The sequence below is a fragment of the Impatiens glandulifera genome, chromosome 4 (assembly GCF_907164915.1).
Source record: "Impatiens glandulifera chromosome 4, dImpGla2.1, whole genome shotgun sequence".
NCBI classification, from domain to species: Eukaryota; Viridiplantae; Streptophyta; class Magnoliopsida; order Ericales; family Balsaminaceae; genus Impatiens; species Impatiens glandulifera.
In genome coordinates this window covers 60,236,313-60,250,552 of record NC_061865.1, presented here as the reverse complement: position 1 = coordinate 60,250,552, position 14,240 = coordinate 60,236,313, and the positions used below count along the sequence as shown (strand labels likewise).

The window sequence follows — 14,240 nt, the reverse complement described above, 5'->3', positions numbered from 1 at the left end:
ATTTTGAAATTTGTCACAAATCATGTGTTATTGACAAAGATTTGTTATAGAATGTTAAAGGTCATCTAATTAATTAAGAAACGAATAATTGATGACATGAATATTTATTTATATAATTAGTTAGTTTTATATTTGATTAAAAATAAATGATCAACATTCTAATTAATTATCATATATTTTTTAAACGATATTTTTAATGATAAATGAAGTTGTATACATATTTGTTTAATAATATATATGACATATTATTTATCTGATTACGTTTCTATGTTATTGACTATATATTATAGTTGTTTTGTCATCTTGGTGACTAAAATAAAAGAAGCAATAATATATAATATCATATATATATAGATATATTAATTTTGGTTTAATATAAGATACTTGATATACATTGTCCAATTGCATCATTAAGACTTACTTAATTTGATAATTTTGAAATCAAATAATTACAAGTAAAGTCTTCTTTGATTTGAGAATAATTTGGCAAACGTGCCGATATTACGGGATGCAAACGTGCAACCGGAAATAAATGTTTAAGCGACTTCGGTCAAAGGTGCTTGAAACATTATGATTTCTTTTGTAGAAATCATGTGATATGGTGAATATTTATTTGATTAAATATTCTAATTTCTTTTATAGAAATTAAGTGTTGAAATAAATATTTTAATTGATTAAATATTTTTAATTTCTTATGTAGAGATTATGTGAAGAATGATTTATAAATGAATAAACATTCTAATCTCTTGTATAGAAATTATGATTTATTCAATTAAATATTTATAATATAGTTATCTTATTCAATGTATGATAAGTATAACAAAAGAAATTTGTAAAAGAATTGTGTGACAATTTCTTGATTAGAAAATCATTGATTTAAATCATACAAATGTGTGTGATTTAAAGGATACCAACACGAATGTGGGGGAAAATATTTTTATTGATTATAATACAAAAATAATTGTGTATATTATGATAAATGAAAAGATAATTCATTGTTAGAGAAATATGTTCTCTATAAAAGATAAAGTTGCGCAACTTTACAAAAAGAAAGAAAATAACAAGAAAATGTCTTGTTTATATTTGCTGAGTTGGTGCTCAAATCGATATTTAAAATTTGAGGATTTTGAAATCAAGAATCGTGTCATATTTTGACATTACTTTCATAAAAAATTTGAAGAATCAATGTCTTCAAAAAGATTTTATGAAATAAATGAAAAGGAAAGTTTATAAAGTCTTGATATGACTTATAATAAATTTTATAATAATGATATGAAAATTTGATCATACTTTTATTAAAAAGTGGATGTGACAATTATATATATCATGAAGACAATGAAAATTATTTCATTACGTGTCTTTTGTACGATATTTTTATCGTTGAAAATTACGATAAAAATGGTTAAATCCATAAAGGATATGAATTGCACTAAACGAAATATCACGTTGTTATCAAATGATATAATGATATTATTAAATGAAAGACTTTACGTCTTAAAGTGAATATGTTTACACTTAGAAGTGCAATCTACGTATGGAAATCTTCTAATAAACTTATGATGGATAGATTAAACGTTATAATCTATATTTTTGACTTATGTCGAAAAATAAAATATTTTTATGTAAAATATATAATCGTTTACACGAAGGCAGAATAGTTCAAAGACATTTTGTCTACTAGTTAGCCAAGTAAACAATATTTTCATAAAAAAATAAAATGTTTAAATGGTAAGCATGTACGAATGACTATGCTTCTTATTAGAAGATATTCCAAGATTATCAGAAATTTCTAATTATTGTAATAATAATTTGAAATTAGATAAACTTAGAGTCAATGACAAGTCTAGACATACACGTCTTAGACATAATGTCATTAGACTATACTCTCTAATGGAGTTATCAAATTTGACTATGTAAGTCAAAGATAACATTGTGGATCCACTAATCAAATTATTGAATAGAGAGATAGTTTGAAGTCTTATGAGACATCAGCCTACTATAAGTTGGTATGAAGGAAAACCCAACCTATGCAGACTGGAGATCCCAAGAACTAGGTTCAATGGGACAACCTAATTGTACTAACTTGGAAAGTTATTGTTGAGGATTAATCCTATAACGAAACAATATATATTTTGACGAGGATAAGCATATCGCTTTTAATGATTCTTTGTGAGAAAAGAGATCACCTATGTGAGGGAGAAGTGGGGCCGCTTCGAAAGAATTGCACGGCTCAATTCTAGACCTTCTCACAGAACCAGGCACGTGTTCCATGGCCAAAATGGACACAACCATGAGAGCTTGACATGTATCAGGGAGAATTTTATGTGAAAGTGTGTAATCGTTTACACAAATGGCAGAATAGTTCAAGGACATCGAGTCTACTAATCGGCTAGTAAAGTTATATACTTTCATAAGGGAAGGTTCAAAGGATTACACCTACCTATCCTATGTAGAATTCAACTGTTGAACCTTTCACCGGGTTAATCTTTCAATTTCCATTAATGTGGGGGATTGTTGGAATTTTAAACTAATTCATAAATTCCATTAATGAATGGAAATGAGAATTTGGGTAAATAAAATCAAATGAAATTCAAACGTGAATTAAAGTGAAATTTGATCCAAATAATTAAATTATTTTGTTAATGATGTAATTAACATTTAATGGCTTGAAAAACAATTATCAAATTAAATATGTTTAATTTTGTTAATTGTCATTGTAACCTTCATGATATTATTGCTATCAATTTATTAGCAAGAAAATCATGTAACGTGTATTTTCTATTGAAGAGAAAATACAAAGGGCAATGAAGAGGCAATCAAGGTCAGCCGTTGGATCAAAGATTAATGGTTGATTTTATTTTTATGAAAGTTTAACTTTTCAACAATATAAAACCCCTCATCTTTAATCTCAAAATTTTACATTATCTTATATTTTCTCACACTAGAATTCCAAAAGTCTTCTTCTTGTTTTGTGAGTGTTCTTTGAGTTCTTTGTTCGATTTTTCCATTGAAACCCGGTGATAGTTCAGGTACTTTATCAAGCTCGTTGTGTAGTGATTTCGGTGCTGAATCACTACTAGATTCGTTGTACCCTGGGAGACAGCCATCTGTGATAAGCTCTAGCACATGGGGAGACGGTGGAACTGTTTTAAGGGAAATGTGCTAAGCACATGCCTCGAATCAACAATTTATTCGGTGATATTGTTTTTCATATATTTTATTTATTTCATCTATTTGTAACATCATTTATATATATATTTCTGTTATTTTTCAAGACAAAATATCTAACAATAACTTTTAAATTTAGAGAAACCTTGGAACTAATAAAAATGGGCAATCATGAGCCAAATAGAGATTCTGAAATAAAAAAGAGAGGTTAATGAACAAGACTTACTTTTATTTATTGATAACATCTTCCGTATTGTTCAAGCGAGATCTGAAGTGTCTTCATTATTAGGTAAACTGCCCTTCAATATGGGTTATTTAAAAAATAAAAAAAAAAAAGAAAAAAAAGGTTGTGTTGTAAAACTTATACCAAATCATAGAAGACAAATTAAACAAGACTAACTATCATAATATATAACTGAAAAAGAACTAACCCAATACAACTAACTTAAGTCAAAAAAGTATCGCCTAAGTGATCAAAGATTTAATATTTGATTCTCATTGTGAACGCGAAGTGAGAATCATGTTAGCCTGTTAGGTTTACTACAGTCTAGTTCCAGAAAGTAATGAACTTTTAGCTTTTTCAAGAACAAAATTGAATATAAAGTTATGATCACTTTGCATTTGCTGTAAGCAACATATGATTCATTTTGTTAGCATTTGATGATAAATTCTCCTAAGTTAGATGTCAATTATCAATCTTTTTACTAACAAAAGTTATACCTAATTCAACTTATTAAGCAATTCTCCCAAGTCCTAACTAACAGCTTTCAATATGCACAAGTTAAAGTTAAATATTTACTAATTCACAATCAAAAAACCTCATGGATCCTTCCATGATTAACAAGACGAAAACTTATTTTGAAGATCACAAAGCAGGAACAAAACCATTTTTTTCTATGCTATGAACCTGTAACTAAAGAGCACAACACACCTTCTTGACCTTTTGCTATAGATTCTCTGAGGCCAGGAACCAGAGTTTGAGTCGATTGTGGTGCAACTATAGGAAGTTTTCAGCAAATGTCGCAGGACCAAGTTATTAATTTCAGGGTTTATAAAATTTATGTTTATGAAGAAGTCATTTTTATTTTAAAGTTTTTATTATTTATCAACAAAGAAATTAAACATCTTAAAAATATATAAATATTAAAAAAATTAATAATAAATAGATTTTAAAAAAATTAAAGCTTTTTTTCAATAATAATAAAATTTTAAAACTTGTTAAATTTTATTTCTACGTAATCCTAAAATATGAAAGAGAATTATAAGCTGTCACACGATTTTTTAATTGTCCCGTTATGAACGGTTTTTTTCCGAGTTTGACTGAGATTGAGACGGGATGGTATTTGTGTCCCTGCCTGGGCTGTTCTAATCTCACATTAATTCTGTCATAAACATTAATAAACATCCTTAAATATATAACATCACTAACATATTTATTTATTTTTTATATTTTTTAATGGTTTTAAGTTTTTTTATAATAATATGTCTTTTTAATATATTACCATATATATTACATTAAAAAATCTTTTATATAATTTATTTTTTTATTTTAAAAATTTTGATATAAATAATGTCCCGCGGAGATTACTCGAAACTAATTAAAACGAGGATGATAGTAAAAAAATTTCGAACTAAATTTAAAAGGAATAATAAACTTATTCTGCACCCGTCTTATTTATCACTCTCAATAGATAAGATAAATTGTACTAACTTCCTAAACTAAATTTTTTTAATATATATAACAAAATATAATATAAATTTTTTTTTATAAAAAATATATATTAACTAAATAAATATTATTACAATATAAGATAATATACCTGATACCCGGTAAGATATATAAATTATGATAATATTAATATTATATTAATTAGTTTTCTTATATGTTCATTATAATATCTATTATATATATATATAATACATATAATTTATGTAACTGTAAACATAATTTAATACAATCTTCTTCCATTTATTCTAACAAATATAATTAATATTTGAGTGATATTGTAAGTAGAAGATAAATTTATATTATTTTAATAGTTTCTTCCATTAATAAATATAAAGATAATTTTTAAATTTAAATAAATTATTAACTAAAATTTAACAATATTGTACGTGTTACCTTAACCTTAATTAATTAACCATGTTAGAGTAGAAATATATGATTATTTCAGTCTTAAAACAACCACAAAATTTTATATGATAGTATTTCATTATCCTAATTGTTTATATATAGGAGTGCATCTAGCTTTTTTTTTATTTAATAAAAGTATTAACTTTTGGAAGCAACCAGAATCAACTAATATATATAATATATATATTTGAAAGAATTTATGCTCTTTTATAATAATAATAATGTAGGATTTAGATCAATGTAACATACATTGTTCATAAATATCCGTTTCAAATTATCCTTAATTTCAGAATCTATTATTATTTTTAATTATATATATATATATATATATATATATATTCTAAATTAAAAAAATTAGTAAGATCCTACATTATCCAAATTTTAACTTTAGAGTTGTTATATATAAATATATTAATAGACTTTTATATATATCAAATTAAATTAATTATTTTAGTAATATATTAAATTAAATTAAGCTTATTCAATATATATATAATTTAATTAAAGACAAATGATTGTAATGCCTTAACAATTAGGTAGGTTCCATGAAATTAAAAGGTATTTTTTATGAACAAGAAAAGGATGATTTCACATGTGCCAATCAACATGAAGTTGATCACAAGGAAACAACCATGACAAATAAATAAGAAGAAAGTCAAGAATTATATAGAAATTAATGGAGAATCAGATTCCAAGTATAGATAATATTAGTGCATGGAGAAAGATTATAAACCAGGCCAAGCCAACTCATTATATATCCTTCTTTCTTCTTCTATATATTCTCATTTTGATTCATTCAAGACCTGCTTTATGTTCTTTCTAGATCTCAACTTTCATGACAGAACTGGTAATTAAGCTTCATATATAGATCTTACATACATATTCTTCCATATATATATGATTGAATTCAATTCTTTCTTTTTGCAGTCTTATTGCATGGTGATGAGGATTAATATTGATTGTAATGGGTGTTGTGGAAAAGTAAGGAAGACCATTCTTGGCATCCGCGGTAAGTCTTTGAATATCGATGAAAATCATTCACTATAATATTGGCTCATCTTAATTCCTATAGATTTCATAATATCCCATATTTGATTATGTGTAGAGGTGGATCAACATATGATAGAGAAGAAGCAGAAGAGGGTGATTGTGTTTGGCAAATTCGTCCCACAAGACGTGGCGATCAAGATAAGGAAGAGAACCAATCGAAGAGTTGAAATACTAGATATTCAGGAATTTAACCCTAACGAGATGAATAATAACAATAATAGTAATAATAATAACAAGACAATTAACAATGATCATCATCAAGTTCCTCAAGGTGATCATGAACAAACTCCCTTGCTTGTTGCTAGTTCATGGAACCACCTTGTATCCTCATCTCATATTGAAACTTGCTGTCTAGAATATATATGATCATCATTAGGTAATTAGTAAGGTCATCTAAATTCATCAATGTCATGTCTATGTATGTATATAAACCATGGATACGTAATTTACATTATACTAAATTACTAAATTGATGATCATAATTAGTTCTAAGAAGTTTGAGACAAGTAAATATTCTCTCTTATATAATATATTCTTTTACTTTATCATGAAAGTCTTGAGCATATATACTTATTTGTATAGTTTAAAGTTTATCTATGGACAAAGTATGAATATAAAATAGATGGTAATTGCTGGTACCCAATTATTTGAGGACATTGAAAAGAATTTTGATAATTTGCTAGGTGTTTTTTTTGACCGAAAATTACTTTTCATAAGTTAAATATTGTTTAACTTCGTAGAAAAAGATAATGAAAAAATAGAAGATAACCTAATCTATGAAATTCTCTTACCAAAAAAAAGAGAATTGAAATGGGGTACTTGAGAAAATAGAATATAGTTGGACACTTTCACAAAAAGTAAAATTCCTTTCAAAGGGAGGAAGATTGGCCACTCATAATTACATGTGTTCTCTTTTATTACTTCACATCTAATTCACATTGATAAAGAACATAGAACTTAATGAGATTATTTTATAGAATGATGTCTAATCATCTAAACTTACTTTACCCACCAATTGATAGTGTTATAACGGGCAAATAGATTAATGAAGGGTGAGATTTCACAACTTTGTAAAGAGACATTCAAGAATAAATGTTTGTTGATAAGAAGAATATAATTTAGATGTTCAACGTGTGGACATTGAGTATGTTAGAAAAAGGAAGTAATTAAATACCAATGACTATTATTAGTGTGGGATACAGATGGGGAAGGCAATTTTAAGGGTTTGGAACCTAAAATGTCTAAGTTGTTGTCACATCTAAATGTGTCGGACAATGGAAAAAAGAATTTTTTTTGGAGTAACCCTTTGTGAATCAAAAGGAAGACTTGTTAATATAATGGACACTTTTTGGAACCAGGATCTAAAGGTGGAAGGAAGTTATTGACTATCTTAATGAAAGCCAGAACTTGATTATTTGAAAACTTACCAACCAATAAATCTGGACGGATTAAAGTTGCTGTGGATTTGTAATTTTTTTAGAGTGAATTTAAGAAAATAAAGAAAAAATTATAAATAAAACTAATGAATAAAGGTAAATTTTTTTTTTTAAATTATAACAAATAATTAATTTAATTTAAAAAATAAGAAAATTATAGGGTAATGTCACATCTCATCGTAAATAAAAAAAACATTTTTTTAAGGTTAACTAAAGACTACTTAACCTAATATAAATGAATGACTCCAGGATTTGAAGAAGAGTAGCTTAAAAAAAAAAAAATTAAAGTGAGCTTGATTTGTTTTATAAAAAAATTATGAAGGAAACAAAAAATTAATGTATGTTTTACATATTTTTTAGAATGAAAAAATAACTATTAAATTAAAAAAAAAAAATAGATCTGTCACCCTATAAAAGTAGGTTTTTAGGGTGTGGAAGATACTTTTGAGTTATGATATTTATGATACAAACATTTTTAGATAACTTATTATATCTTTGTCATACGATAAATTATGATATATTTACAAATGTAATAATAATTTATAATAAAATAATGTTACATATAAAGAAACTTTTACCATTCAAATTTTATGCGAATAAATATAGCATGAATATATAATATTTTTGAGTGAAAATAAAAAAACCAGATATTTATATCTTTAAATCATGTAATGTTATGTTATTTTACTATTCAATTTTAAATTTGACTTTAAAATACTTTTCATATTTCTAATTTTTACTATTTGTTTTAAAATATACTATTTCTCTTGAAAAAAAATAAAAAAAAAAAGAGTGAAAAAAACCAGGCCTAAAATTAGCAAGGAGAGGAGATGGAGGTTGATTTTTGGAGACACGCGGCAGAAAGGGGGAGAATACGGTAAAACGAGGGGAGTTGGTTCTTCATTCTTTAATCTAATCAAGAAGAAGAAGAGGGGAGTAGAGGGATTTTCTTCACTTTCACCTGCCCCGATTACTTCATCTTTCTGCGGATCCATCTTTTTTGCCCAGCTTCATCAGGAGGAGGAGGCATCTCCTATCACAGGTTCAATACCAATCTTCATCTTCCTAGGGTTTTCTTTTCTGGGTTTGTCTTCAAAATGTCAAGTGTTGTTGATTGATGTCTTTCATTTCCAAGATCTTCCCAACTCCAAATTTCGTTCCTTTATGTTTTCCCCATTTCATTTCTCATTATACAATTCGATCCGAGATGTTAGCGTTGAATAATTTATTGTTGATTTACACTTGTCCTTCTTTTTCCACCAGATCTCGTGAGGTGAATAATGGCTATGATAGATGAGCCGCTTTACCCAATTGCGGTGTTGATCGATGAGCTGAAGAATGAAGATATTCAGTTGAGGTTGAACTCAATCCGACGTCTCTCAACGATTGCTCGTGCCCTTGGTGAGGAAAGGACACGGAAGGAGCTGATTCCGTTCTTGAGTGAGAACAATGATGATGATGACGAGGTGCTCCTTGCCATGGCAGAAGAATTGGGTGTTTTCATTCCCTATGTGGGTGGAATTGACCACGCCAGTGTTCTGCTAGTGCCGTTGGAAACCTTATGTTCTGTGGAGGAAACGTGTGTTAGAGACAAAGCGGTTGAGTCCCTAGGCAGGATTGGAGCTCAAATGAAGGAACAAGATTTGGTCGACCACTTCATTCCTTTGGTTAAGGTTTGTAATAATATCTTCTTTATTATGAAAACTCACTGTTAGGTTTTTAGAAACTCTAATCTTATTCTTAATTACAGAGACTGGCGGCTGGAGAGTGGTTTACAGCTCGGGTTTCATCTTGCGGATTATTTCACATTGCTTACGCTAGTGCTCCCGAGGCACTAAAAACTGAATTGCGGACAATTTATACCCAGCTTTGTCAAGATGACATGCCCATGGTTAGGAGAGCTGCTGCAACAAATCTGGGAAAATTTGCTGCTACTGTTGAAGCTTCTCATTTGAAAACTGATGTCATGACAATGTTTGAGGATCTGACTCAAGATGGTATGTTGCTTTATGATATATGTATTTCCAGTTGTAATTTCGAAATTCTTATTGTTGATTCTAATGTGTATTACTTATGTGTAGAATATATCTAGTGATAGACGCATTTCTACTAATGTTCTACTTTGTTTAGCCTTCGTGTGGTTAACACTTAATTCCTCAGATAGGTTCTTATTTGGATGTCTATTGATTGTGTTTTCACTTATTTTAGTCAAATCAGAATGCTACAATTAAGATATTTTGTCAATCTGTGCAGATCAAGATTCTGTTCGCTTGTTGGCTGTAGAGGGTTGTGCTGCCCTTGGGAAGTTGTTGGAACCACAAGATTGTGTTGCACATATTCTTCCCGTGATAGTTAATTTCTCACAGGTAAGAATTTAAATGCTTTAATGTTCTAGATTTTTACTTCATTTTTTATTTTTGAAAATGATCATTAAAACTCAATCCCACAACCATTTGACCATTAGCTTTGCACTCAATCACTGAGATAAACGAGCCTTCTCTAGATTCTCACTTAATATATTTCTACTAGGTTAGAATTCTTGAATTGAATATGTTAAGATGCTGTTGTTTGTTTTATTTGAAAGAATATCTGAGCTAAAGACATTCAGTCTCACTATACTAAGCCTTGTTTCCTGCATCTCAAATAGAGATTTCTTGCGCAGACTAGCATCAATTTGATTGCAACATCTGTTCAATTTATTATTTTCTTGTTTCTTTTAGTAAGCTGAACAACATGTTATCTAATGATTTTTAAACTGTGAAATGTCTCATAATTTTTCTGTGATAAAGTAGCAGCCCTATGGTTGTTTGCTTATTACGGTTAAATAAATTATGATCCCACAAAAGGACAAGGATTAATATGTTATTTGTTTTTTTACTGAGCAGGACAAATCTTGGCGTGTTCGCTACATGGTTGCCAATCAGCTATATGAGTTATGTGAGGCAGTGGGTCCTGATTCCACCAGGTAGTTCAGAAGTACACCTGTTTTATAACATCCTCCATTTGATGAATCAATTACTCTCTTTATTTTGCCTTGGAATAAGTTATGTTTACTAACTTCTCTCACTCATGTTATATTGGTTTGATGTTTCAGGACAGAGTTAGTTCCTGCATATGTAAGACTGCTAAGGGACAATGAGGCTGAAGTACGTATTGCTGCTGCTGGAAAAGTGACTAAGTTCTGTCGAATTCTGAGTCCAGAACTTGCAATTCAGCATATTCTTCCATGTGTGAAAGTAAGTTCAGTATGATATGTGTTCACACCTAAAATAGTTTCATATACGAGTCAGTATGCTTTCTCAACTTGGTTTATTACCCTCTTATTGAATGGTTGATGCTTTTTAGGAACTCTCATCAGATTCTTCCCAGCATGTACGTTCAGCTTTGGCTTCAGTTATAATGGGAATGGCACCAGTTCTTGGAAAGGTGATGATGATAATTAACAATAAAACTATAATAGTTCTTGTTTTGATTATTGGGTTCAATATCTTGACATTCGACATCAATCATACAATTACTTATGTTTTCTATTTTTATTGAATTAGGTTTAGAATTAGATTGTAGTTCTGTAATCATTTTTCCTAGTGGGCAAGAAAAATAATCTAGTCCTTGATTGATGTGGGTTATCTGGGATGATTTCCAAATAACTCACTATCCAATCTATCATCACAAAAAAATGCCAAATCACCCTTACTTTATTTTTTAAGACATTTTGATCATTTTACCCAAATAACACACTTCTGACACCAAGCAATGTTATTTTGAAATAACCATTTTTTTATTCAAATAACCCCAGATCAAACAAGGCTTTTGCTCAATAGTTTTCACTTCTCCTTTCTGTTTTGCCCTATCATTAATTTCCATGACCTTATTTAGCCAACTTCTCTACTATGGCCTTTTCCCTTCCATTCCTACAAAGTCTTGATATTCCTCCTTTTCCTAAAAGCCCTTTTAGACATAACAAGCTAACATTTCCAAGCCCTCTTTTATCGATGTGATTGCCTGAATTTAATATGTATATATCTGCACACTTAATTTTATTCATGGTTTGAGATTTAACTTTGTTTTGGTATTGAAGTTCCTTGAGGACACAAGTGCTTTATTATTGACTTGTATTACACATATATTGAGCAGGAACAACTTTGAGTGGACACCCAAGTACAAAAAGAAGGTTTTATGCACTTTAAATACAATAGAAAAAAACATGCACACTAGTAAACAATACAATTCCACTTTATCCACTGAATATTACTTGTTTAGTGTTGTGATTCTCATTTGATGCTTCTTGTGTGCTAATATTTTCCAATAAGCATAATGTGCTTTTATTATTCCCATGTAATAATGCTCAGAAGTGTGGTAATGTGAATGCTGAAGTATGTATAATATGTGTAACTGAAGTTGCATGCAATAGTTTGCATTGTTATTTTTGTAAATAAATAATAATTTGTTATTGGGATGATTTGAACTCTATCCAGCCGTTCTTCTCCCCTTTAACGTTGCTTTCCAGATCAATATTATTGTTTAGGCCATGGAGGAATATCTAATAAGAGAATCTTGATCTCACTACAGGATGCAACAATAGAGCAGCTTTTGCCAATATTTCTTTCTCTTCTGAAAGATGAGTTCCCTGATGTTAGATTGAATATTATCAGCAAACTTGATCAAGTGAATCAGGTAAGTCTAAATGTCACATTCCGCTAACAATTTTGAGCTTTATTTCTGAGTTGCTTATGGTTGTATGACCTTATTTATGAAAATATATTGGCTATAGCCTTACTGTCTGAAGACTTATTTTTCTTCTTTTTTCTCACTTTGCTCAACAACTTAAAACTAGACTTCTTCTGCAGGTAATTGGTATCGATCTGTTATCCCAGTCCTTGTTACCTGCAATTGTTGAGCTCGCTGAGGACAGACATTGGAGAGTTCGCCTTGCAATAATTGAATACATTCCCTTGTTGGCTAGTCAGTTGGGAGTTGGGTTTTTTGATGATAAACTAGGTGCCCTTTGCATGCAATGGTTGAAGGATAAGGTATGAAAATTGCTTTGTTACTGTATCCATCGCTATTGCCATATGACTGAGGCACTAAGAGCGTTCTCTTTTAGCTTTTTAAGTTTGATTCTCACCTTTTGGGGGTCTGGCATTTTTCTACAATTTATTGCTTAAATCAAATTTATATCCTTTGTGTGGGTGGACTTCTTAATATTGTTAGAGTAAATCTTTTCAAATTACTCCACTTGCTTATAATTACATATTGCTCCAGGTTTACTCCATTCGAGATGCTGCTGCTAATAATGTTAAGCGCCTAGCTGAGGAGTTTGGTCCAGAGTGGGCAATGCAACATATAGTTCCTCAGGTACGACACCACACTGGTTTCTGCATCTGGATAATTCCTTTTAGGAACAGGATGGGAAATTTGATAGAGATTGTTGAAGTAACTGTCATTTTATACCAGTAACATTATATTTTTTTTGACAGGTGCTGGAAATGATAAACAACTCTCATTATCTGTATAGGATGACCATTCTACATGCCATTTCTCTCCTTGCGCCCGTTTTGGGTCCAGAAATAACATGTTCCGAACTATTACCAGTAGTCATTGATGCATCGAAAGACAAGTAATCTTCTTTTTACTATCCCATTTTGTTACTAACATGTCTGTCTTTCTGTCAAGCTGCTGATTTTGCTTACCCAACTACCCAATTGACCACAGGGTTCCTAACATCAAATTCAATGTCGCAAAGGTGTTGCAGTCACTGATTCCTATTGTGGACCATTCTGTAAGTTTGTTATTTTAAAAAAAAATTATTTCCTATGAAATGTTACAGGACAGAGAAGGAAGAAATAAAGATGTTGAATAATTGGAAAATTTTGAAATTCAGGTGGTTGAGAAGACAATCCGTCCATGCTTGGTAGAGCTATCTGAAGACCCAGATGTCGATGTCAGGTACTTTGCGAACTCGGCCCTTCAGGGAATTGATCAGGTCATGATGACAAGTTAGACTATCTGGTTATATCTGTGGTTAGGCTATTTAATTGTTGTGCTCGAAAATATGTATTTTGAGCTGAAAATGTTGTCATTTTTGTTTGTTATTCACGCATTTCATTCATCTAATGCATTTACAACTTTGTTTGTATTGCTGATATCTATATATTTGTGTTCTTGTTTTTATACTGCATTTTCCCTTATCTTGTGCATAAAATATAAAAAACTTTATACATCTGCCTTTACTTTATTTAGTGAATCTTAGATATAATTTGAGAAAAAGATTATTGGTAAAAAATATATATTAGAAAAAGATTGATATTTTTATATATATATTCTTCATAACGAGATTATTCCAAAGAAACTTGATAAATATTATTGTAATTATTTATAAAGTGTTAAATTTTAAAAAAATATCAGTTGAAAAGATTATATTTTTTTCTAATATATAATATAAATAAGAATTT

At 29.4% G+C, this 14,240-nt stretch overlaps 2 protein-coding genes across 2 annotated transcripts; both read left to right on the top strand.

Annotated features, from left to right (window-relative positions):
- Positions 1-6,071: 6,071 nt before the first annotated feature.
- Positions 6,072-6,873, top strand: LOC124936836 (rRNA methyltransferase 2, mitochondrial). Its single transcript, XM_047477357.1, has 3 exons — positions 6,072-6,149; positions 6,230-6,311; positions 6,408-6,873. The coding sequence occupies exons 1-3, from the start codon at positions 6,138-6,140 to the stop codon at positions 6,716-6,718; spliced, it is 405 nt and encodes a 134-aa protein (XP_047333313.1). The 5' UTR covers positions 6,072-6,137; the 3' UTR covers positions 6,719-6,873.
- A 1,791-nt stretch (positions 6,874-8,664) lies between these two features.
- LOC124933926 (serine/threonine-protein phosphatase 2A 65 kDa regulatory subunit A beta isoform) lies at positions 8,665-13,968 on the top strand. Its single transcript, XM_047474370.1, has 13 exons — positions 8,665-8,830; positions 9,052-9,461; positions 9,539-9,785; positions 10,042-10,154; positions 10,674-10,753; positions 10,883-11,024; positions 11,134-11,214; positions 12,358-12,462; positions 12,636-12,818; positions 13,051-13,143; positions 13,266-13,405; positions 13,501-13,567; positions 13,670-13,968. Exons 2-13 carry the CDS (start codon positions 9,069-9,071, stop codon positions 13,787-13,789), a joined length of 1,764 nt encoding a protein of 587 aa, XP_047330326.1. The 5' UTR covers positions 8,665-8,830; positions 9,052-9,068; the 3' UTR covers positions 13,790-13,968.
- The last annotated feature ends 272 nt before the right edge of the window (positions 13,969-14,240 follow it).

Excerpts from the sequence above, each read along its gene's own strand:
- LOC124936836 (XM_047477357.1), top strand. Across the intron at positions 6,312-6,407 it reads GACCATTCTTGGCATCCGCG|AGGTGGATCAACATATGATA; the intron begins GTAAGTCTTTGA and ends GATTATGTGTAG.
- LOC124933926 (XM_047474370.1), top strand. The coding sequence starts at position 9,069 with ATGGCTATGATAGATGAGCCGCTTTACCCAATTGCGGTGTTGATCGAT. Across the intron at positions 12,819-13,050 it reads TGCAATGGTTGAAGGATAAG|GTTTACTCCATTCGAGATGC; the intron begins GTATGAAAATTG and ends ATATTGCTCCAG. Across the intron at positions 13,406-13,500 it reads ATTGATGCATCGAAAGACAA|GGTTCCTAACATCAAATTCA; the intron begins GTAATCTTCTTT and ends AATTGACCACAG.